Consider the following 24,784-nt stretch of genomic DNA (forward strand, 5'->3'; position numbering starts at 1 on the left):
CTTTTTCAGTTCACTTCCAGAGAGAGAAGCCTTCTCTTGTTGAAGCCGTAGGGATTTTTTCCACAAGAAGGAAGAAAACAGTCATCTCATGGTTTCATTTTTCACGATTTGCATCCACCCAGGAACCTGCAATCGTGACACTCCTCTCAACTCCACAGCCTTCCCAAAGCTGTAGATGTGGGCAATGTCTGTCTCATGGGGTATTACTTTTAAGAATGTAATGTTCCACAGAAAGTTTCTCTTAATTTCTTTTCTCTCTGTTCATGCTTCATCCTCAGAAAACCGAGATCCCCTTCTTTCCTCGGGGCAAAAGACTCTCAACACAGGTGCTTTTTGGTCAAATCATCCATCAAATGGAACATCTCCATCCCCCCATGTCTTTCTCCATGGTTTATAGGAATATTCAGTACATCAGTTCATCCCTACAATCTTACAAAAGGATTTTCAGCCATCTTGACAACATCTCCTCATTCTCCTTCCATCTAAAAAACTTAGCTCGTGCTTCACTGACTTCAGAAATCTTATTCCCTTTCATATTCAAAGGAAGGCCGGAGGTTTTGCAAATCTTATCTGAGCACTAAAGAGTTAAAGTTTAACACAACTACAAGAGCTGGGCCAGGCTCAGGCCGCTCTGGGCGGGGGGGGCAGCTGAGGTGTCAATCAGCCTTTCTGGGGCTGGGCTGCTGCCCCAGACCGCTCATGGCCACCCCTGCTTCCCAAACAGGGCCTGGCTGCCTCCCCCAGGCTGCACGGGGCCTGGGCAGGCCCGGCCCTTCCGACAGCGGCGGGAACCGGGCCCCCCATCCCAGAACTGCAGGCCCGTGGAGGAGGAAGCTGTGGAGGTATTATCAACGAGCCTCTCGTCCTCCCGGCCATTGGGTCCCCTCGTTGCAAACGGGGCCCACAAGGCCTCCCGAGCCTCCCCCTGCATGGGAGAGGGAAGCTCGGGTTGGTGTTACCTGCACTGCTGCTGGAAAGACAAAGAGACTCAGTTCCGGATTACCTCCTTTGAAATATGTGTTCACAGAGCGAACTAACTTTCTCCCATTGGCTGTTGAAGGTGTCCCAATCCCCACAGAGGAAGCTCCCTTAGAGAGAACTTGCTCTGAGTTTCTTCTTCCCAAGTCAACCCATCACACCCTGCAATCCAGCACTGCAGCAAATAAATTTTATTTTGAGCTAATGAAAATGAAAATATGTGGAACAGAATGATCTTTTACAACCACTGAATACATATCCCCAAATCAATTTCCCATAAGTTGAAGAAAAGCTTCAGAAGCAGAGCAGAGAATGAAGGTATCCAAGGAGTACATCCCAGGAATGTAGCTTTGGCTGCTCAAAGCTTTCTATGCATCTGATGCCAAAGCCTGCCTGTCTGATACAACAGGTGCAGGTCTCAAGGTGCAGTTTCAAAAGCAAGCAAACAAAAGCATGTCCCAGGATCACAGAATCACTGAATTGTTGGGTTTTGGAGGGACTTCTCAAGATCTTCTAGTCCACACTCCAGGCTCAAGCAGGAGGAGCTAGAGCAGGTTGTCCAGAATCCTTGTTGGGGTTTGGGGATCTGCAGACATGGAGATGTGCAGACAAGATGTCTGGGCAGCCTGAGGTGCCCTGGTCCCACAGCCTTGCTAAGGAGGTGAGGGACAAGTCAGCTGCACACTGTCAGGGGACAGCTAAGGAGGAGAGGACTCGTCCCTGAGAGCTCTCTCCTGAGATGGGCAGCAAAGCAAAGCAGCTGGAGGCTGTGCCCACGTCTTTGTGCCTTTGGGCAGAGGAGGAGGTGCCCTGAGGGACAGAGCTGGAAACACAGCAGACAAGGAAGCAGCACAGAAGCTGCACAGGACATTTGTCCCCCTCTTCTCTGCTGTGGTGAGAGCCCAGCTGCAGTGCTGCCTCCAGCTGTGGGGCCCACAGCACGAGAAGGATACAAAGCTGCTGGAGTGGAGTCCAGTGCAGGCCATGAAGGTGCTCTGATGGCTGGAGCACGTCTGCTCTGGAGAGAGGGTGAGAGAGCTGGGGATGTTGAGCCTGGAGAAGACTCCAGAGAGTCCAGTACCTCCAGGATGTCTAAGAGGGCTGGAGGGGGTCTTTGGACAAGGGTATGGAGTGACAGGACAAGAGGGAATGGTTTCACACTGATGGAGGGCAGGGATATTCTAAAGAAGGAAATTCCTGGGAGCAGGCTGTGGTACGAGCAAAAGTTACCCAGAACTGTTTTGACTGCCCCATCCCTGCAAGCGTTTAAGGCCAGGCTGGGGAGGACTTGGAACAACCTGGGGTAGTGGAAGGTGTCTCTGCCCCTGGCATGCAAGTCAAAATGAGATGATCTTGAAGGCTTTAATATCCCATCAAAACCAACCCATTCTGTGATTCTGTGACAGGTGGGAAAATCTCCTGAGCCTTTTCCATCAAGAATGTCAGGCTTTTTGTCGGGGACAGGCATTGTCAAACAGAGTAACCGTTCCCCTATTATACAGATTGGTCAATCTGTTCTCCAGATCCCCCAGCTTGAGTTTGTAAACCCTGTTCTTGTTGTTCTCAGCGATGGCCCCCCAAGCCCTTGTGGGATTTCCGTCCACCAGGCAGCAGGCAGCTGACCAGATGTAGCTGGGTACGTTAACCCTTCCATTGGCGACCTTGGTGTTCCCAGGCACAGCACCTGTGATGACATAGGTTTCTGTACAGCCCTTGCTGTTGTCGGACATTGTTTTATACTCATAGGTTTTCCAGTTGCCCTTGTTGAGTGTGCTGTCCTGGGGCACTATATTGGTGAGGGTGAAGGTTGCTGTCTTGTTTGTTTTACTATTCATATGGCCATTGGGGCACATATGACCACGGTCCAAACCAGTCATTTGTTTGTAGTCTTCAAGGACAGCCTGGCTTGCTTTGATTTTGTCTACGGTGAATTTGTATTGATGTATGAGGACCAACTCTCTTTCCATCTCCCTAAGATTATTGTCACTTATCAGCTAGACAGGGAAAGAGAAAGAGGTGTTAGAATGGAGAATGGGAGTAATGGAGATTTCCCTGGAGCAGAAGTCCCTGATGGTCAATATCCCATTTTTTCTCATCTCAGTGCAGGAAAATGCATCAATCTAAGAGAAATCATAGACATGCCTTTCCTGCATGAGCATTAATTCTTTATAGAGAAAGCAGCTCAGAATGTGACTTGTCTCATTTTGACTTGTGAACTTTATTATCCAGCCTGCAGCCTGTGCTGAGAGCATGGATGGATGCATGAGACAAGGAGCATTTCCCACTCCTAGGATTGAAAAGTGACTTTTGATGAGACACCTTCCATGACAAATCTGCTTCTCTTTCCTCCAGTCTCCACAAAACAAATCTGCCCAGGGCTCTCCCTCGATCCCCTCACACCATGCTGTGATTCTGTGATGCTGTGATTTTATGTGTGGTTGCTACAGATGTACCCCAATCCTCGAACACCAGAGGTTGCCTCCTCTAAACCACATACACAGGGAGATGTGACAGGAAATCAGTTCTGGAGCTGAGGTTTCCCTGGGAGGGCTGCAGTTTGTTCAAGGATGAACATATTTTCTCAGTAAGCCAAAAGATCTCCATGTAAATGGAATCCGTTCCAGCAGTGCTAAGAATGTGTCTGAGAGCTGATCTGGGCCAGGGAGCATTTTCTGCAGCATCACTGAAAAGAAGTTACAAATGATCAGCCTCTGAAAGGGCTCTGTAAGCTCAACAGAGTCCTGGTGATGTTAACAAAATCAAAGATTTTTTTTGGTGGCCTGGGTTCAAGATCCAGGATGAAAATGCCAAGTTGGATAGGGCTTGGAGCATGATAGTCTAGTGGCAAGTGGCCTGGCCCATGCAGGGGTGTTGGATTGAGATGATCTTTAAGGTTCCTTCCAACACAAACTGTTCTATGATTCTACAAAAAGAGAGAATGTGAAGGCTACTGTGCAGAAAGATAAGAATTGTTGTTCAAGTTCCTATGGGTCATAAAATGAAAATATTATTTTTTCATTACATCAACATCTTTTTGTTCATCTGTAGGGAAGCATATTTAGCCATCCTCTGGAGTAGGGCGTGTGGTTCCCTTCTCTGGTTATTCTTCCCCCAAATGCCATCCTGCGGCTCTGTCCTTTGCAATGACAGGAATTACCTCTTTTTCTCTTCTGCAATTTGCCTGGCCTGTTCTACTAAAGTGTATCTGAAGGACATTTGTGAGGGCTCTACAGCTTTGGAGTTCTGTCTGTCTGCTGGATCCTTCTGGATCAAGCCTGAGCCAAAGGTGCTCAGGGGTCACTGCCCATGCATGGAGATCACACCCTTCTGACTGGAGAGACACTGATGCTCCTCACTTTTCACTGCCTGAAACATCACTCCAGAAATCCCTCCACAATTAAGCTGACCCTCTCATCTCCAGTGCCTTTCCCTACAAGGTTTTGTCCCTGGGCCATCTCACCCCCTTCTGCGTTTCTCCTCACTTCTCTCACACCCCTCACCAAGCCTGTTTGACTCTTCACAGATAAGGCAGCAGATGAGCTCTGTCAGTGGTGCAGAACAACTCAGGGCAAATTGAGGAGCAGATCCCAGCAGGACTGTTGTTCCCTCAAGTTTAGCTTTTCTTGGGTGCCTTTTCCCCATCACTTGGTCCCCCACCACAGCAGGGCACAGGGAGGGGAATCATTTGACTTTGTAATATAATGCAAAGTAATCTGATTTGCTATTTCTATGAGGTCAAGGCAGAAAACTGGGCACCTCTGGGATATGATTCATCTCATCCTCCTGCTGATGTCTCAGATGCATCAGAGGAACCACGTGGTGCAGGTGTTTGAAGTTAAAGGAGAAAATTCCCATCCAGTGTGTCCATTTGCATGTGTGTAGTGGGGTGGTAGGAAATAGAAGTGGTACTTTAAGTACTGGAGCTCATCTCTGAGTGGGTGGAGGATGATGTGCTGTAAGAGAGACACTCACCTGGGGCTCAACATACCACCACTTACGAGGTCTCGTGGCATTTCCAGGGTCGTATTTGTAAGCAGAGTACACTGGAATTCTCCTGTTTCTGTCATACAGGGTGGCATAGTGATACGCGTCATCAAAACTCTGACATATCCTAGCTGCATTCTGTGGATGCAGGCCTTCACTTGGGATGAACTTCGCATAGAAAAACTGAGGACAAGAAGTTTCAAAGGATCTCACCACCTCACTGCATCCCAGCCAGAGGCAGCTCGCCAACACCTGCAGCAGCAGCAGCCCCAGCATCGTGGGAGGATTTCAGTGAAGGGCTCTTGCTCCCCTGCAAGGCAAATGAAGAGGGACACTCAGCTGGGAGAGAGCTGGGCATGGCCTGGAGGCTTTTTGTGCAGGGGGACAGAACTGGCAGAGGAGGGGATTATGAGAGACCAGGAAAGGAGTAATTTCTGTCCTCCTGGAGATGGAAAAATCATGAGGGAAATAAGGGGGAAATCTAAACCAGGGTTTAGGTGCCCAGAGGAGGAGGCAGCAGTGGGAGAATTCAACCTGGGTGAGGAAGGAGCCAAACCCACCACGAGTGTAATCATCTCTCAGAGCAAAGTTATGTTGCAAGTGAGGCAGAGGCCTGGGACAAGGTCACCTTTTCCCACCTCCCTCCTGCTCTGAGCACCTCCCCACAGCAGACACCTGCAGCTGGGCATGGACTCTGCTCAGCCCCCTGCAATGCTGAGCTGGGCTTGAATCTCATGGGGCATTGGGCAGGGAAAGAACAGCACTGCTGCACTTCCTACATGTCTCTGGCCCCATCCAGGTTCACACAGACACAGCTCCTCCTGTCACACCCAATCCTGAACCCAAATGATGCACTTGGGGTCCTGCCTCTCAGCTGACATTGGGCAAGGGGTGTCCTGTTGCTCACCCTGCATTTCCACATTATCCAACCCCAGACTCTGAACTTGCAGACACATGGAGAGAGAAAATGAAGAGGCCAAGCAGATGGTAGCAGCAAGCACGAGGGATAACACCTCTGTCTTATCAGCACAATGGCTGCTGCAATGCAAGCACTGAGGGGAGGGGGGCAGCTCTTCCTGTGGGTGCTTGGGATTCCTGCTGATGCCCATCTTCAGCTGTGATGATGGATTTCCTGTACAGTCAAAGGCACCATTGCAGGAATTTCTCACACAGACATCTATCCCTTTTTTTTTTTCTCACTCTTCACGTGATTCTCAGCAGTCAGTAAGATCATTCCTTTATGAGAAAACTGCTGAAAATCTCCCTGGGATGCTGGCAACCCAGCAAGGGGCTTTGTGTCCTTTCAGAGGCACCACAGGTTTGGGATAGCAGGGATGCTTCCATTTGCATGGACAGACACTCAGTGGAGTGATTTATTATCATCTGCATTTGGAATAAGGCAGGTAGGACAGGCAGGTCAAAGGCTTCCTGGGAGAGAAAGCTGCCACAGCCTCTAAAGCACAAAGCCCACCTTTGGCTGGGAAGGGTCTGAGCTGAGGGCTGCTGAAGGCTTAACAAGCCACCTTGCACATTTACTCTTTTCTTATTCTTCTCCCTGACACTCATGTCTCCATTTCCACTGCATTTAGGATATTGAGCTACACACAGTCCTGCTCTGAACCAAGACATCTTGTCTTTTTTCTCTTTTCAAGCCCTGGATCAATGATGTGGTGATCCATGAGCTGGAAACTGAGAACATGACCCACAGCTGGTGACTTACACTACTCTGCAGAGCATGACCCTCTCTGCCCCACATCACGCCAAGAATTATCTGGAAAGTCCTTTTATGTTACTCATCCTGTGAGATTAAAATTCATCTGACTATCTTATTATCTAACTTAATAGATATATAGAAAAAACCTATTGTGAGAAAGAGAGGCACAGGACTCTGCATGCCGCCCGGAAGTGGTTATGGACTGTCAAATATCTCTGCTGCAATCTCAGACTGGCTGTTTTATATGATGTCCAAGCAGGCAGAGTTGTTTGATTTCTAAAACAGCATTCAGAGGGAATTTTCTAGGTGTTCAGTCACCTGTGTTTGTCTAGAGGTGTCTTAAAAGATCATAGGTCGAGTTTTGGTGCTAAATAAACCTCTCCTTGTTATTCAAGATTTTGATGTTATTTTTCACGTGAGCTGGCTTGAATTTCTTTCCTAAGTCATTCCTTTTGTCCTTGCCCTCCTGATTGACAGGGAATACTAAAGTGCTGCAAAATTCAATGCATGTATGAGCTCTGATTGCTCCTTAGAGATCAGCAAATCCAGCCTAAGCTTCGTCTATATCTATTTATTGCAAAGCTCAGGAAAAGCTTTAAATACTGGAGTGAATGGTGAGGAAGGAGCAGGAGCTTACCTTGAAGCAGAGTCTCAGAACAGGCAGCTGAACTGTTCCTTCAGTTTTCTCCCTGGAGAAAGGACTGTTTGAATCCTCAGGAGTGCCACTGCAATATATACTCAGTCATAAATTTGCCCCTTCTTACAAACGGGAAATTCACTGACAAGAGAAGTTTTCTATTTTTATTCTGGGCATTTGTTGACACCCACCCTGAAATGTGTTGACAGTTGTTTGTAATAATTTTCTCAGAATTTCTCCCAGATTTGCTGACTTGCAGCATGGTGTATCAGGATTACTTAAATATATGCCCAGTCTTGAATTTGCCACTTCTTATAAGCATGGAATTCCATAGTAAAGAGAAGTTTTCTATTTTGAGCTAGGGAACTTTGTTCAACCCTACCTGAAATGTGCTGACAGGTGTTTGTAATTGTTCCCTCAGAATTTCTGCCAAATTTGCTGACTTGCAGCATGATATATCTAAGGATCAATAAACAAGGTCTGGTGACTTCCTTGATCATTTCATCAATGCCACCAGCTGCAGCTGCTGCTGCTCCAGCACCTACATGTGTTTCTGTTCCCAACACAACATCTCTGGTGACATGAGATGGACTGGCCTGTCTCTGAGTACACTCAGATAGTCACAGGCTGCTCTTCTGCAGCCTCACATAACATCATTCCTATGGCCAGGCAACAAATACTCTCTTACCTGATGGCCATGGCTTTGTAACAGCTTCGTCCCAGTCGTCTGGGAAGGAGAAGGCTCTGGGGATACCTCAGAGCACCTGCCAGGACTTTAGGAGCCTCCAGGAGAGCTGCAGCGAGACTTTGGACAAGGGTATGGACTTGTTAGATCTGCTGGGTTCAGAGTTAATTTTCTTGACACTGGCAGGTATAAGGCTGTGTTTTTGGAGTTCTGCAGACAGAGTTGATAAGACAGAGATATTTTTGGTCATTGCTGAGCAGAGCTTTCACAGAGCCAAGGCCATTTCTGCTTTTTGTGCTCCTGCCAGGCTGGCCAGGAGGCTGGGGGTACTTGGGAGGTTGGGAGGAGACACAGTCAGGACAGGTGACCCTAACTGACCAGAGGGCTATTCCAGACCATGTGACATCATGCTGAGTATATAAAGTGAGGGGGAGAAGGAAGAAGGAGGGGACATTTGGAGTGGTGGGTTTTGTCTTCCCAGGTAACTTTTAGGTGGGATGGGGCCCTGATCTCCTAGCGGTGCTGAGCACCTTTCTACCCGTGGGAAATGGGCAAAGAATTCCTTGAATGTGCTTTGTTTGTGTGCACAGTTTTTGCATTCCCTGTTAAGCTGTCTTTATCTCCACCCACGAGTATTCCAGATTTTATCCGTCCAGTTCTCTCCCTGATCCTGGTGTCTGGGGAGTGAAGGAGTGGCTGTGGTAGCGTGGCTGCTGGCTGGGGTTAAACCAGGATATTAGGACAAGGTGAAACAGCTTGAAATGGACTGAATGTAGGTATAGATAAGGTATTAGGAAGGTATTTGGTACAGTGGGGGTGTTGAAGCCCCAGCACAGGTTGCCCACAAGCTGAGACTGCCCCATCCCTGGAAGTGTCCATGGCCCCGCTGGCTTGGGTTTGGAGCAACCTGGCATAGTGGAAAGTGTTCCTGTCCATGAGAGGACATGGAACTAGCTGGTCATTAAGGTCCTTTCCAACAAAAATATCTTCTGTTGTTCAATGATCATTCATTCACTCAAACTAAACTGGATTAATTTCCTTCCATTTCCAAAAGTCCAGGAATAATAGAAAGAGGAGTTAGTTGTTACAACCAGAAGTATCCAGAAAACTGTGTTAGACTGAAGTTTTTCTACAAAAAACTGGCTGAGTCATGTGTTTCCTTTTGTCTCTGTTAACCTGGGACTGATGCCTTAAACAATGTGGGGTTTAGCGAGAATGAGGGAGAAGGCCAAGAAGAAGCAGATCTGGCAGAGCTGGGGCAAATTTCTCCTTTCTGGTGAGGCCCAAGTGACATAACAAAGCAGGGCCCAACCCTTGTCACATCATTAGAAGGGGCCATAAAGCTTCAGAAACCCCCAGAGTATCCCCCAACTCCACAGTGCTGCATGACACAGGGTAAACCCCTCCCAGGGTAAAAGTGGGGCAATCCCAGAAGACCCTGAAGACACAGAACCTTTTGAACTCTTTGTTGCACAGGTCCCCACCCCTAAAAGATCAAGACTGAGGACATCAAAGTTGCAAGTCTCATTGCTGGAGCCGTGGGGGTACCTTGTATGAGCTGTTGGCACCCTGGCCCACTTTGCTCATGCCCATTCACAGGAGAATAACTGGTGTCTGATGCTGACACTTGTGTGGGTGTTATGGCGTCCTCAGATTGCACTTGGATCCCCAATGTCCTGCAAGGATGCTCTGGGCACTGTGACATTACTGATGGTTATAGAAATTTCAGTGAGAAGCAACTTGTGGTTTATATAAACATGGCCCTGCAATCCAGCACTGCAGCAAATAACTTTATTGTGAATGCCTGTATTGGGTCTGATTGAGGTAGAGGTCACAGCCCTTAAAGTGCTGTGCTTTGCATTGGTAGCTGGATGTTTGTTGATAACAGATCAGTGTTTTGGCTACTGCTGAGCAGCAATGTCCCTCTGACATTCCTTCCCCCAGCAAAGGGGATGGGAGTGGGCAAGATCCTGGGAAGGGACACAACCAGACCTGCTGACCCGAATTTGCCAATGGGATACTCCATATCATATGACTTCAGCTCAGATATAAAAGCTAAGGCAGAGAGGAGGAACTGGGGGCATGTGTGAGTTTTCAGTGTTGGCCTTCCAGAGGAATCGTTACGTGTGCTGAAGGCCTCCTTCCCAGGAGGTGTCTGAACATCACTGCTGATGTGATGTACAGACTGAGTTTTTCTCTCTTTAGCTCTTGCATGCACAGACACACCTTCTTGGAGAGAGTGTGTGTATAGATTCCTCCTTGGAGTAGAGATGCCTTTCAAGGTTACTTCTTGAGGCTGAGCCAAAGAAATTTGCTCATGTTCATTGGTATGGGTGAGTAACATCAATCTCTGTTTAATTGTTTTTGCTGGTTTTATATAACTGCTTTAATATATCTGCTTCAATACTGCTTCATAGTGCACAATACTATATTAGTAGTTATAGCTTCCATACTGTGAACTAAATAATTCTGATTAACATAATTTTGCCTTCATAATTCGTATATAATTATGTAAATATGTATGGTTTGCAATCCTCAAACCTGTGAGACAAGCTGTATAAAGTTTCAATTAGATCTATTTAATCCTTTAGATGTAAACAATTGACAAAATCTGGGGTAAGACTGCATTCAGCTGAACCCTGACAGCTCCCTGAGAAGGAGTTTACCAAGCAAGGGGGGGTCCTTTCTGCAGCTCATGACTCAACAGGAAGGTTTCTCTATTAACCTTTTCCTGACTCTCCTATTCTGCCCACAAAACCCTCAAGGGAAAGGGACCCCCCAAGATCCCTAAATGTTCATGGTCAAAGGAAACAACAAAAATCACAAGATATATAAAATTTCACATGGTTTTATTAGTAAATTATACACTTGGCATGAAAATTTTTATGTTAGTCCCTAAACTACTCTGTAAGTACGTGGCAGTGGGTACCCTTTTATGGATCAATTTCCCTGACCTGAAAACAGGTTTCTCACTTCCTAATGGAAATTAGATATCATGTGAAGTCTGCTCTCTCAGACTTTCCTGGAAATGAATCAGAGGCCTTTGGGAGTCTTGGGTTGTCTTGTTCCCCTTTACAGTGCATTTGTTCCCCTCTGCTTTGCTCTGTGAGAGCCCAGCTGCAGTGCTGCCTCCAGCTGTGGGGTCCACAGCACAAGAAGCTGTTGGAGTGGAGTCCAGAGGAGGCCACAAAGATGCTCGAAGAGCTGGAGCACATCTGCTGTGGAGAGAGGATGAGAGAGCTGAGGGTGAGAGAACCTGGCGAAAAGAAGGCTCTTGGGAGAACTTCCAGTGTCTCAAGGGTTTTAAAAGAGAGAGGGACTTTGGACAAGTGAATGGAGCAACAGCACAAGAGGCAATGGCTTTAAACTGAAAGCAGGTGGGGTTAGATTAGATGTTAAGAAGAAATTCTTTACTGTGAGGGTAGTGAGGCCCTGGCACAGGTTGTCTGGAGAAGTTGTGATTGCTTCATCCCTGGAAGTGTTCAAAGCCAGGTTGGACAGGGCTTGGAGCCACTGAGGATAGTGGAAAATGTCCCATGGCACGTGAGCTGAGACTACATGGATGGTCTTTGAAATTCCTTCCAACCCATTCTGTTATGCTATGACATATGGCAAAAGCTCCTGAGCCTGTTCCACCCAGGATATGAGGTTTATTCCCGGGGACAGTCACTGTCAAACAGGGAAACCTGTCCCCTCCCATAGAGCTCAGTTAATGTGTCCTCCAGCTCCCCCAGGGTGAGGAGCTGGACCTCGTTCCTGTCATTCTCAGCAATGACTGCCCAAGCCTTTACATAGTTGTTGTCCACCATGCAGCAGGCAGCTGACCAGAGGTGGCTGGGTTTATTAACCCTTCCCTTAGCAATGTAGTTGTTCCCAGGCACAGCACCCACGATGACATAGGTGGTTCTACAGCCCTGCGTCCTCCTCATCATCGTTTGCTGCTCGTAGTTGTTCCAGGCGCCGCCGTTGAGCTTCTCATCCTGGGGCACTATGTTGGTGAGGGTGAAGGTAGCAATTCTGCTGCTGTAGTCATCATGGTGGCCATTAGGGTTCAAATGGCCCCGGTTCAAACCCGTCAGGTTCTTGTAGTCATGAAGGATAGCCTGGCTCTGGCTGAGTTTCTCTAAGCTGACATTGTAATGATTTAAAAGTGTCCACTCTTTTTCCATAGTTTTGGGATAAATTGGGCCAAGCAGCTTGACAGGAAAAGAAGAGGAAAAGGTGTTAGTACTGGAGATGGGGATAATAGAACAGATTTTCCTCGAGCAGAAGTCTCTGAGTGTCAAGATCCTGTTTTTTGTCTGGTCCTGATGTGGTACAATACCAGATTAATTGATTGAGTTCCTATGAGGAACAAGTGCAAATATTTTTTTGTATTTCAGAAATTAATTTCACATTTAGTGCATTATATTTAGCTTTCCTTTGGAACACTGCATATGGGTTTCGTCTGTGGTTCATTTTCACCTAAATCAATCCTGCCACTCTGTCCTTAGCAATGACAGGAATTGCCTCTTTTTGTGTCTGTTATTTCCTTGGCCTGTTTTCCTAAAGTCCTGAAATTTTTCTGAAAGATGTCTGGTAGAGCTCTGTAGCTTGTGAAGTTCTGTCTGTCTACTGGATCCCTCTGGACCAAGCCTGAGCCAAAGGTGATCAGGGGTCACTGCCCATGGATGGAGATCACACCCTTCTGACTGGAGTCACACTGATGCTCCTCACTTTTCACTGCCTGAAATGTCACTCCAGAAATCCTCCTACTGTTAACCTGACCCTCTCATCAGCCAAGGCTTGTGTCTGCCTAGGCTTTGTCCCTGGGCCATCTCACCCCCTTCTGAGTCTCTCCTCACTTCTCTCACACCCCTCACCAAGCCTGTTTGACTCTGCACTGGGAGAAGATAAGCTCTGTCAGGGATGCCAAACAGCTCTGGGCAAAGTGGGGATCAGATCCCAGCAGGATCATTGTTTCCTCAAATTTAGCTGCTGTTGGACGTCTTTTCCCCATCAGTTGTTCTCCCACCGCAACAGGGTGCAGGGAGGGAAATCATTTGATTTCGTAATTTAACACAAAGTAATCTGATTAGCTGTTTCTGTGAGGTCAAGGCAGAAAACTGGGCACCTTTGGGATATGACTCATCTCATTCTCCTGCTAATGTCTCAGATGCATCAGGGAAATAATGTGATGAAGGTGTTTGAAGTTAATCCAGGAGAATCCCACCCAGTGTGTCCATTTGCATGTGTGTAGAGGTGTGGGACCAAATAGAAATGGTTATTTTAATACTGCTTTTAATGACTGGCAGGTGATGTGCTGTAAGAGAGACACTCACCTGGGGCTCGACCAGCCATGTTTTAGGTCTTTTGCCAGGTCCAGGCTGGTAGATGTAAGCAGAGTAGACAGGAATACGCATCTTCCTGTCATACAGGGTGGCAAAGTAATACTGGTTCTTGTAGCGCTGGCAGATCCAGGCTGGTTTCTGCGGCTCCAGAGCTTCATTTGGGGGGATCTCCCGGAAAAAAAACTGAGGACATGAAGTTTCAAAGGACGTCACCACCTCGCTGTGTCCCAGCCAGAGGCAGCTCGCCAACACCTGCAGCAGCAGCAGCCCCAGCATCGTGGGAGGATTTCAGTGAAGGGCTCTTGCTCTCCTGGAAGGGAAATGCAGAGGAGGAGACTATGAGAGACCAAGGAGGGGGTAACTTCTGTCCTCCTGGATATGGAAAAATCATCATCACTATAGGGTTGTGCAGGGAGATGACTGGGGATAAAAGGATAACAGTAGAGAAGTTACAGGGGAAAATACATTTGCTCGTCCCTGGATGGAAGACAGACAGTGTATTTGGCCTCCCACACATATGGAGGACTAAATCTAAGGTGGGCCTAAACAGCAGGTGAAGTGGAGGCACCATGGCCAAGCTCTGTCAAAACCCTTGCAGAGGAGACACCTTGGTGGTATTTTCTAGCTGATAATCTGCATGGCAACTGAAACTGAAAAAATGGGAGATAAATGAAGATATCCTGCTGCTGAATCAGCAGTCATAGCAAAATCCCTGTCCTTGGACTGACGCACATCCCCATCCCAAGGTTACTTCAGGTGCTTTACTGAGATCTCCACCCTCAAGGCATGAGAACCCCTCATTGAGAATGTATGACTACATGCAAATGCCACCTAAATGTAAAGAAATAGTATTAAAGGAAATTGAAAATGGAGAGAAGTGGTGGAAGTCTCCATTGTAACTTCTGGGATCAGTTGGTGGGCTGAACCTGCCCTCTCTCCCTTAGGGATGCCTATACTTTATGCATGCTGAATGATTTCCTCAAGCTAGCTTTTGTGGGGGATTAAAGCTTATTAGTATGTTGCTCTGAATTAGTATCTTGCTTTGAATATCTTTTTGCAGTCAGGTACTTTTACTGGCAAGCCTCAAACTTTAACCTGTCACAGTTTTATTAACAGTGTTATTCTGTAAACAGTTAAAGTGAGTCCTTCAGAGGCACTGGCAGTTTCTGGCAGTGGCTAAAGGTGTGGAGACTCAGGAGGGGTTTCTCTGGTTGTGTGACCCTGAATATATCAGTCAAACCCTCCAACCCAGAGAACTACTCAATGAAGGGTCCCCACAGCAGGACACCAACAGACTGAAAAGGATTTTGGCTTTCATGTGGCACTGACATACACTAAATGTTTGAGCAAATCTCCACATGAGAAGATGAAATCTAAAATAGGTTTTAGGTGCCCAGGGGAGGCAATGGTGGGGGCATAGTCAGTCTGAAGGGTGTTCCAAACTCACCCAATGCCTAAACAGTTCTCACAGCAAAGTTATCACGGAACTGAGATATGGCACTGGAATAAGGTCACCTTTTCCAACCCAGCTCAGTTGGTCAAGGGCTCAGCTTTTGCACTGGCACTGGAGAAAAAGTCCTGCAACAAAACAGGGCCTGGAAGCCCCTACTTCCAAACATGATATCATAGAATCATAGAAGATGCTGAGTTGGAATGGTCTCATCAGGATCATGGAGTCCAACTTCTGGACTCTGACCAAGACAGCCCCAGAAATCCTACCATGTGCCTCACAGTATTGTACAAACACATCTTGTACTCAGGTAGGTGTGGTGATGTGACCACTTCCCTGGGGAGCCTGTTTCAGTGTTCAACCAACCTCTGGGTGAAAAACCTCTTCTTGATATCCAGCTTAAATCTTCCCTGGCCCAGTTTCAGGCCATTCTCACTCCCTCCTGCTCTGAGCACCTCCCCACAGCAGACACCTGCAGCTGGGCATGGACTCTGCTCAGCCCCCTGCAATGCTGAGCTGGGCTTGAATCTCATGGGGCATTGGGCAGGGAAAGAACAGCACTGCTGCACTTCCTACATGTCTCTGGCCCCATCCAGGTTCACACAGACACAGCTCCTCCTGTCACACCCAATCCTGAACACAAATGATGCACTTGGTGTTCTGCCTCTCTGCTGACATTGGGATTTTAAGCTACATATACTCTTGGCTCTCATACAAGACGTCTGCTTTCGCTTTAGCAACTCCAGATCAGGAACACTGACCAGTAAGCTGGAAACTGAGAACAGGAACAAGTAGGGACTTTTTACAGTACTCTGAAGAGTATGCCCATAACTGCCCCGAATCAAGCTGAGAAGTTCCTGAAAATTCCTTTTGCATGACCCCCTTCACGAGCTTAAAATATATTTAACTAACTTAATATCTAACATAATATCAGATATATAGAAACCAGCCTACCTTGGAAAAGAACAGCACAGGACTCTGCTCGCAGCCCCAAAGTGGCACAGGACTCCCAAATGCCTCTGCTGCAGTCTCAGACGGGCTGATTTTATATGATCTCCAAGTAGGCAGACTTGTTAGATTTCCCAAACAGGGTTTAGAGTGAATTTTCCAGGAGTTCAGTCACCTGTGTTTGTCCAAAGACCTCTTGCAAGGTCATGGGCGGAGTTTTGGTGCTTAATAAACTCACCCCTCCTTCTTATTCAACAGTTTGATGTTAATCTTCCAGGTGGCTTGGCTTGAAATTCTTTCCCAAATTATTCCTTCTGTCCTTGCTCTCCTTTACAGAAAGTGTTAAAGAGCTGCAAAATTCAGTGCATGCATAAACTCTCCTTGCTCCTTGGAGAGTAGATATTAGAGCTCAGCAACTCCAGCCTAGGCTTTCTCTACATATATTTATTCCAAAGCTCAGGAACGACTTGAAATATTGAAGTAAATAGTGAGAAAGGAGCAAGAGCTTACCTTGAAGCAGTGTCTCAGAACAGGCAGCCCAAGAGTTCCTTTCTTCTTCTCCCTGGAGGAACACTTGGCTGATCCCTCAGGAGTCCTAGAGCAATATATACCTGGTCATAAATCTGCCTGTTGTGATAAACAGGGAATTTCATTGAAAAGAAAGGTTTTCTGTTATTTTTCAAGGAGATTTGTTCACGCCCACCCTGAACTGGGGTGACAGTTGCTATTTGCAATTTCCTCAGGATTTCTCCCAGGTTCTTGCAGCATCACATGTCAGGAGAAAATAATTGGGTCTGGTGACTTATCTGTTCATTTCCTCATTCCCCACAAATGGGGACCTACATGTGTTTCTGTTCCTGGCAGAACATCTCGTGTGGCATTAGACTGACTGACCTGTCTCTGAGTACACCCAGATGTTCACAGTCTGCTCTTCTGCAGCCTCTCAGAACACAATTAGGTTGGTCAGGCTGCATTTCCCCTTGTCTGACTGCAAAGGCTTTGTAAGAGCCCTTATTCATGCAAAGCCTGCTGCTGAGAAGGCTCTGGGAGATCTTAGAGCCCCTTTCAGCACCTGCGAGTGCTTCATATGGAGAGGAATTTTTGAGAAGGGTTTGGAGTGACAGGACAACAGGGAGCACCTTCAAACTCACAGAAGGCAGGGCTAGAGTAGATGTTAGCATTAGATTTTAGTCTTGAAAAGTGCAGGCTTAGGGCACTCTACAATTACCTGAAAGGAAGTTGTCATGAGGTTGAGGTTGGTCTCTTCTACCATGCCAGTAGTGAGAGGACTAGAGGAAAAGCCTTTAAGATGAGATGGGGAAATTCAGATTAGATATTAGAAAAAACACTTTCAGCTCTCATGTGGTCAGGCCATGGAAAAGGTTGCCCAGAGAGGTGCTGGAGTCACCATCCCTGGAAGGGTTTCAGAGGCATCTGGATTTGGCACTGGGTGATATGGATTTAGTGGTTTAAGTTTTACAGTGGTAGTGCTGGGAGGATGGTGCAACAGGATGACCTTGGAGGTCTACTCCAACCTTGGATTCTGTCGTTCAGTGATTCTATGGAACTGATTCCTTTCTCTTTCTGGCTTCCCAAGTATTTCACAAGCTTGCTGTGGAGGGCTGGGCATTTTTGGGTAAAGGTCCTGGGAAGAGCCTGGGAAGTTGATAGAGGAGGGGCTGATGGAGATGATCAAGCAGCCAGTGGTTCCAGAGCCTGGAAAACAGAGGTAGTGGGCACGGGATGAGCAATGGTGGGGATGAGAGTGGTCTCAAGCCCCAGCAAAGGCTTATGTAGAGGTGGGCAAGCATGTCAGAGGGAGCTCCCTCAGGTACAGCAGAGGTGTCTGCTGATGTCCCTCAGCCTGAAATAGCACTAATGTTCTGGGAACTGTGACATTATTGGTAGTAGAAATTTCAGGAAGAAGCAACTTGTGGTTTATATGAGGTGACCCTGCAAACCAGCACTACAGCAAATAATTTTTATTGTGAATTAGTCAGGAACTAAATAATCTGTCCCATGCTGATCTTTTAATTATGACATTGAATACATTGACTATATTGAATATATTGAACACATTTCCCCAAATCAGTTCCCTGAAATTTTGCAGAAAAGCTTCAGAAGCAGAGCAGAGAATGAAGGTATCCAAGGAGTGCATCACAGAAATTTATCTCTGGTTGCTCAAAGCTTCCTTTATATCCAGTGCCTCATCCTGCCTGTCTGATACAACAGGTGCTGCTCTCAAGGTGCAGTTTCAAAAGCAAGCAAACAAAAGCATATCCCAGGATTACATAACATAATCATGGAATTGCTGGGTTTTGGAAGGACCTCTCAAGATCTTCTAGTCCATACCCCTGGTCAAGGAGGATCAGCTAGAGCAGTCTTTCCAGAATCTTGTCCTTGCACCTGGAGTGCTGTGTCCAGCTCTGGGGCCCACAACATGAGAAGGACAAAAACATATTGGGGTGGAGTCCAGTGGAGGCCACAAAGATGTTCCAAGGCCTGGAACACCTCTGCTCTGGAGACAGGCTGAGACAGCTGAGGGTCTTCAGCCTTGACAAGAGAAGGCTGTCGGAAGAAGTTGGATCTCCTTCCACTACCTTGAAGTTCAGCAAGAGATCTGGAGAGGGACATTGGACAAGGAGTGACAGGACAAGAAGGAATGTTTCACACTGACAAAAAATAGGGTTAGATGAGATGTTAGGGAGAAATTCTGTACTGAGGGGGTGGTGAGGCCCTGTCATGGGTAAGCAGAGAAGCTATGGCTGTCTCATGTCAAGGCCAGGTTGTATGGTACTTGGAGCAGCATGGTGTACTGAAGGGTGTCACTGCACAGGGAAGGGAATGGAACAAGATGATCTTTACAGTCCCATAAAACACAATCTATTCTGTGATTCTATGACACACGGGAAAAGCTCATAAGCCTTTTCCACCCAGGATATGAGGTTTGTTAGTGGAGACAGGCACTGTGGAACAGAGAAACCTGTCCCCTCCCTTAAAGCTGGGACAAGCTGGCCTCCAGCTGTGGCAGTGTGAGGTTCTGGCTGGACCTGGCTCTGGTTGTGCTCCACAATGACTGCCCAAGCTTTCCTGTTGGTCTTGGTCTGGTAGCAGGCAGCTGACCCAAATGTAGCTGGGTACATTAACCCTCCTACTGGAGATGTAGGTGCTCCCAGGCACAGCACCTGTGATGACATAGGTGGTATCAGAGCCCTGGGTGTTTTGGGCCATCGTTTGGTCCTCGAACTCTTTCCAGGCACCGCCATTGAGTGCTTTGTCCTGGGGCACTATGTTGGTGAGGGTGAAGGTAGCCCACTTGCTCTCGTTGCCACTTTGGTGGCCACAGGGAGTCAAGTGATCACGGTCCAGACCCTGGAGGTTGTTGTAGTCTTGGGTGATAGCCTAATTCTGGCCAATTTTCTGTGAAGTGATCCTGTATCGTTTTTTGATGGACTTCTCTGTATCCATATCCTTGTGAAGCATATTTAGCCTTCCTCTGGAACTGGACATTATGATCTTGCACATTTTCACACAAAATTCTCCCCCTACTCTGCCCATGAAAAGGTCCTGAATTTGCTGCCCTTCTATTCTACAATTGGCCTGGCCTGTGTTCCTGCAGGTCTGAAGGAAATTTGTGAGGGCTCCATAGCTTTGGAGTTTTGTCTGTCTGCTGGATCCTTCTGGATCAAGCCTGAGCCAAAGGTGCTCTGGGGTCACTGCCCATGCATGGAGATCACACCCTTCTGACTGGAGAGACACTGATGCTCCTCACTTTTCACTGCCTGAAACATCACTCCAGAAATCCCTCCACAATTAAGCTGACCCTCTCATCTCCAGTGCCTTTTCCTCTAAGGCTTTGTCCCTGGGCCATCTCACCCCCTTCTGAGTTTCTCCTCACTTCTCTCACATCCCTCACCAAGCCTGTTTGACTCTTCACTGGGAGCATATGAGCTCTGTTAGGGGTGCAGAACAACTCAGGGCAAAGTGAGGAGCAGATCCCAGCATGACAGTTGGTCCCTCAAGTTTAGCCTCCCTTGGGTGCCTTTTCCCCATCACTTGGTCCCCTACCACGGCAGGTCACAGGAAGGGGAATCATTTGACTTTGTAATGTAATGCAAATTAATTTGATTTGCTGTTGCTGTCAGGTGAAGGCAGAAAACTGGGCAACTCTGGAATATGATTCATCTCATCCTCCTGATGATGTCATAGATGCATCAGAGGAACCACGTGGTGCAGGTGCTTGAAGTTAAAGGAGAAAATTCCCATCCGGAGTGTGTCCATTTGCATGTGTGTAGTGGGGTGGTAGGAAATAGAAGTGGTAATTTAAATGCTGTAGCTCATCTCTGAGTGAGTGGAGGATTATGTGCTGTAAGAAAGACAATCACCTGAGGCACCACAAACCAAAAATTAGTTCTGTTGCCAGATCCAGGCTGGTAGATATAAGCAGAGTACACTGGAATGTGCAAATCTCTATCATACAGGGTGTCAAAGTGATATTGGCTTTTGTAGCGCTGGCAGATCCAGGCTGGCTTCTGTGGCTCCAAGATATTATCTCAGGTAGTATTCCTGTAGAAAAACTGAGGAAATTAAGTTTTAAAGGATGTCACCACCTCGCTGTGTCCCAGCCAGAGGCAGCTCACCAACACCTGCAGCAGCAGCAGCCCCAGCATCGTGGGAGGATTTCAGTGAAGGTCTCCTGCTCCCCTGCAAGGCAAATGCAGAGAGACACTCAGCTGGGAGAGAGCTGGGCATGGCCCATGCAGGTGGGACACAGAGGAGCAGTCTATTCCCACTGCTCATTCATTGACAACTAAACTGGACTCATTTTCCTCCACTTCCAAAAGTCCAGGAATACTGTACCAACGTGTTGGTAGTTATAACCATGTATAAGCATAAGAAGTAATGAACTTCTCATCCAACTCCTGAGGTCTACACACTCATCATTTTGCATTTCACTGTTTTTTATAAAAATTTGTGCTCCAATGCCTTTTTACTGTATCTTCTCTGTCTTTCAAGTTAGTGGAGGCACTGCCTACATGTTGCCCTGAGCTGTGCGCTTTCTGGATGAGAGCTGTTCAGTGAGCTCTGCTGCCCAGTGATCCAACTCCCCTGTGGTCTTCTGCATAATACAAACCTCAATTTCTTCAACTTGCAAAAAATTTGTTTCGTCCTCCAGTCTTCTTACAGTTGGGAGGTCAGAGACTCCTACATGAAGTACTTTTGGTAAGTTTTGCATATCATAGTAGAAGAAAACCCAGGATTTGTAGCACTTCTTAAGGGAAATCGTTTTGAAGCCCAGATCTGGCTTCTCTCAGTGGATGGTCTCCTGATTTCGCCCTCAGTTTTCTTTCTATCAGATGTTAAAGGCAGCAGTCCAACCTCATGCTCAAAGCAGGGCAAGCTGTGAAGTAGCTGAGCAAATGCAGGGAAATGGAAACAGCTCTTATGACTGCAATAGTGGATAAAGGGCATTTTGAACCAGAGGGCAGTACTGTTTCTACTTTAATGACTGGACGTGGTACTCAGGGCCACAGTCTGGTTGACAAGTGATGATTGATCATAGGTGTGACTTGATGATCTTGGACATATTTTCCAACCTAAATGATGCTGTGATTCTACTGAAAAAAAATGAGGTGTGATCAAAGCCTTCCTTCTGAGTTTTCAGTCAGGTGGATAGAGGAAGTGAATAGCCAAAGAGATGCCAAATAGATGGAGGGCAGCAGGTCTTCAGGGCAAAGTAAATCACAGCAGCAGAATCCAAGTGCGCATGAGAAAACAAAATGCAAGAAAGAGAAACGTTGCTTGGATAGGTAGATTGAGGAGATTTGTGCTCTTCTGGACTGTTCTCCTTCAAGGGAAGCAAAGATCCCATGGCCACAGGCAGGACCTGTGAGCGAGGACAGAGAGGAAGTGGAAACACCTCAAGGCCTGCACACTCTTTATGTCACCCAGGATGGTGATATATGCAGGTCTTGCCTTACATGCCAAATGTGTTCATAAAATCACAGAAAGAATCATGGAATGGTTTGGATTGGAAGGGACCTTAAAGATCATCCATTTCCAAGCCCCCTGTTATGACACCAAGCAATGACATCTTCCACTAGACCAGGCTGTTCAAAGTCCAATCCAACCTGGCCTTGAACACTTCCAGGGATGGGGCATTCACATGTTCACCTTTGCCAGGTGTACAAATAAGAGTGAGCTTCAAGTGATGGCTAAAACACTGACCTAATCACACCAAAGATTATAGGTTCACAGAAAAGGCAATAGCTGCTTCTTCTGTTCTTCTCCTGTGTCCCAGAAGTGATCCTAAAGCACCTCTGCTGTGCAGCCCTCCCTCAAGGAACATTTTCTGTATGAAAAGTAGAACCATTGTCCAGAGCCATATGATAAGTATCAATTTTATGGAGAAAGGTGCAAGGAAAAGGTAAGGATATAAAAGATTGACTATGTTACTAAATCTCCCCAAGAGCAGCAGATGTACATTATCTATTTTAAACAACTTCCCTCAAGCCTTTCTATGCAACACTCTAAATGCTGGCTCATGTCAATCCCTGAATTTTGGAGATAAATGTATTTAATCCATTTTTTCCACACAAGGATCAACAGCTTTTTTAATATCATACAGTTCAGCTGAAAAAGTTGGTGTGGGATTTGGATATCTTTGGTTACCTTAACTCCACCAGACCAGGTGCCACAGTCCCTATGTATGCAGAGCAGGTAACATTGAAGTGACAGAGGGGCCACCTCCTAGCCACCAATGAAGCACCACTCTGCTACCAACCCTCACAGCTGAGAGCTGTCAGGTTCCCTGTGGTTACTCTCACTCTTTCAGTTTCTTTCGGCTTTGGAGACCAAAATTCAGTGCATTATTTTCACTTTCTGGTCCTCACGTGGCAAAACCTCTGAACTGCATGAGACAGAAGGAGTGAGCAACCACCACTGGAGGCTACAAAATAGCTCTTGAGCCAGATAAGGGAGAAGGATGATAAGAAGAAGACCCTGTGGAGGCAGGATGGTGTTTTTATCATGACAATTGTTCTCCCTTACACAACTGGCTCAGCTGTAGAACTCCCACACCTGGCCCCTGGGGAGGGTCACACTCACACCTGAGGGTTTTCATCCCTTCTGAAAATGGCCTCAAGTGCTCTGATGTGAGAGGCAGCTGAGAAGAGGTCATAAACCATCAAAGACCCCCTGAAGTGTCCCAGACTCATTCCTGAGGCCTTCCACCAAAGGGCTGAAAGCTCCCCTGTAGGTGAGGTACCACCCTCCTGAGCATATTTTAACTCATTGGACTTTTTGTTTGGGGGCTTTTCCCCCCACACATGATGGATCAAGACTATAACCATCACTTCAACCAGCAGACATCAAAATAGCAACAATAAAATCTTGTCCCTGCATCCATGGGTGGTGAGGTCTTTCTATTCTTATCCTTTCTTTCTCTTTCCTTTTTTCCTTTATATATATTCTTAAGTGATGTTTTAATGGATATATACAGATATATATATATGGATATTTATAAAGATAATAGTAACAAAAATTACTACATACCTCCTTTCCATTGCAACCAAATAGTTCTAAAATAAACCCACATACATAAATATTCTTAAAAACACTGGACATTCAGTGTTGTTTCATTCTAATCCACCCCAAGTGGTCTATTAACAAGAACTGGGTTACCCTTCCCTTCTGGTCTCCCACACTCTGCAGTTGTTCCTCAGGTAAAATGGAAGTCCCAGTGTATTAAAGCAAGTCTGGAGCCTGAATTCTGAATTTGTGGAATTTTCTCTCCAGCATGCAGTGATGACAACACACTTCCTCATAAGCTATAGCAACACTCATAACTGCACTTCAATTTCATGAACGTTTTGGTCTGTATAGAAATTAATCCATGCTGTGGTTTCATACAGATACCTTTTTAAGAGGATGAAATACCTTTATTTATTAATACAACCTGCTTATTAAGCTTCCTTTGATTTTTCTTCCTGGAAGATATTTGTATATTAGGGCCAGGATTTCACCATGTATATGGACTCCTAAATTCCTTTGAGATGTGGCTGCTTTGAAATTGTTCTCAGATATGCTACCAGGGTGGTTTGAGGCATGGAGCACATACCTTTGGAAAACAGAGATTCAGACTTGTTGAATCTGGCCAAAGGGAGGCTGAAGGGCATCCCAACAGCTGCCTTCAGCTACTCAAAAGGTCAAGAACAATAAAGTTGAGCTCTTTGTGGCAGAGCCAGGCACTGTAACAAAGGGCAGCACACACAGACTTGGGAGGCGCAGGTTGCACAGCAGGATAAAAAATTGCCTCTAGGCAGGTACTACAGCACTGGGACAGGTTGTTGGGAAATGACAAATGATGAATTGCAGAGGTGACTCAAGGCTTAGCTGGATGAAAACACAGCTGAATTAGAGTCCTGTGGCTCTAATGATGTTGCCATACAGCATTTCTTTGATCCTATGATAGGTAGATACATCTCCCATCTTCTCCCCATCCCATCCCACTCTGGCCTGCCACACTCAGATATTGCCTGGAAAATTATGTCAACACAGTAAATGGCCTAATCCTCTGGTTCTGAGAGTTGTACTTTTAAGTCTTTCTATAGCCCAAAGTCATAGAAAACACAGCACATACCTCAAATGGCCAGGAGGAGGACACACTTCCAGAATCCTGGTTCAGACTCCTCTGAAGAAAAGACAACAACTAGATGAGACCCCAGCCACTCATCTCTTTCCCTAAGGAGAGACTGATCTTTTTCAACAGTATCCGGTCCAGTTTTGTTCCTCTGCTAGCCATCCCTACGCTTCAATAAATACAAGCTTTGCTACTGCACATTAGTTATGCCAAGCATAATTAGCAGTTACGTCAACAAGATTTCCAGTTTGACTGCTGGCTGACTCCATATGGAAATGAGGTTGTTGATTGCAAGAGGAAATATGTCAGACTAGGCTCCAGAGAAAGAGCCTTGTTGCTCATGAAGAGGAGCAGCCCTTGTGATCAGGGGCTGTGCCTTTGGTCATCTCTGCTGGGCTTGGCATCCCCTGGAGCCCG

General features: G+C 46.6%; 2 protein-coding genes and 1 pseudogene across 8 annotated transcripts; all 3 read right to left on the reverse strand.

Annotated features, from left to right (window-relative positions):
- Window positions 1-1,154: 1,154 nt before the first annotated feature.
- LOC106856875 (endonuclease domain-containing 1 protein-like) lies at window positions 1,155-7,408 on the reverse strand. The gene is made up of 3 exons (XM_014882552.2): window positions 7,314-7,408; window positions 4,951-5,272; window positions 1,155-2,972 (listed from the first exon to the last, which is right to left on the reverse strand). Exons 2-3 carry the CDS (start codon window positions 5,236-5,238, stop codon window positions 2,421-2,423), a joined length of 840 nt encoding a protein of 279 aa, XP_014738038.2. The 5' UTR covers window positions 5,239-5,272; window positions 7,314-7,408; the 3' UTR covers window positions 1,155-2,420.
- Window positions 7,409-10,830: 3,422 nt separating this feature from the next.
- On the reverse strand, window positions 10,831-24,534 carry LOC106856874 (endonuclease domain-containing 1 protein-like). 7 transcript variants are annotated; one of them, XM_088165980.1, is made up of 6 exons: window positions 24,368-24,532; window positions 16,955-17,442; window positions 16,237-16,321; window positions 15,733-16,076; window positions 13,320-13,638; window positions 10,831-12,194 (listed from the first exon to the last, which is right to left on the reverse strand). In XM_088165980.1, the coding sequence occupies exons 5-6, from the start codon at window positions 13,602-13,604 to the stop codon at window positions 11,649-11,651; spliced, it is 831 nt and encodes a 276-aa protein (XP_088022106.1). In that variant the 5' UTR covers window positions 13,605-13,638; window positions 15,733-16,076; window positions 16,237-16,321; window positions 16,955-17,442; window positions 24,368-24,532; the 3' UTR covers window positions 10,831-11,648. The 7 variants fall into 7 exon arrangements, with proteins under 7 accessions (XP_088022106.1, XP_088022107.1, XP_088022105.1 ...); XM_088165981.1 differs by lacking the exon at window positions 16,955-17,442; XM_088165979.1 differs by lacking the exons at window positions 16,955-17,442; window positions 24,368-24,532 and adding an exon at window positions 16,430-16,591.
- Window positions 17,456-20,396, reverse strand: LOC106856852 (endonuclease domain-containing 1 protein-like; annotated as a pseudogene).
- Window positions 24,535-24,784: the final 250 nt, after the last annotated feature.

The sequence above is a fragment of the Sturnus vulgaris genome, chromosome 5, assembly GCF_052056855.1.
Source record: "Sturnus vulgaris isolate bStuVul1 chromosome 5, bStuVul1.hap1, whole genome shotgun sequence".
NCBI lineage: Eukaryota > Metazoa > Chordata > Aves > Passeriformes > Sturnidae > Sturnus > Sturnus vulgaris.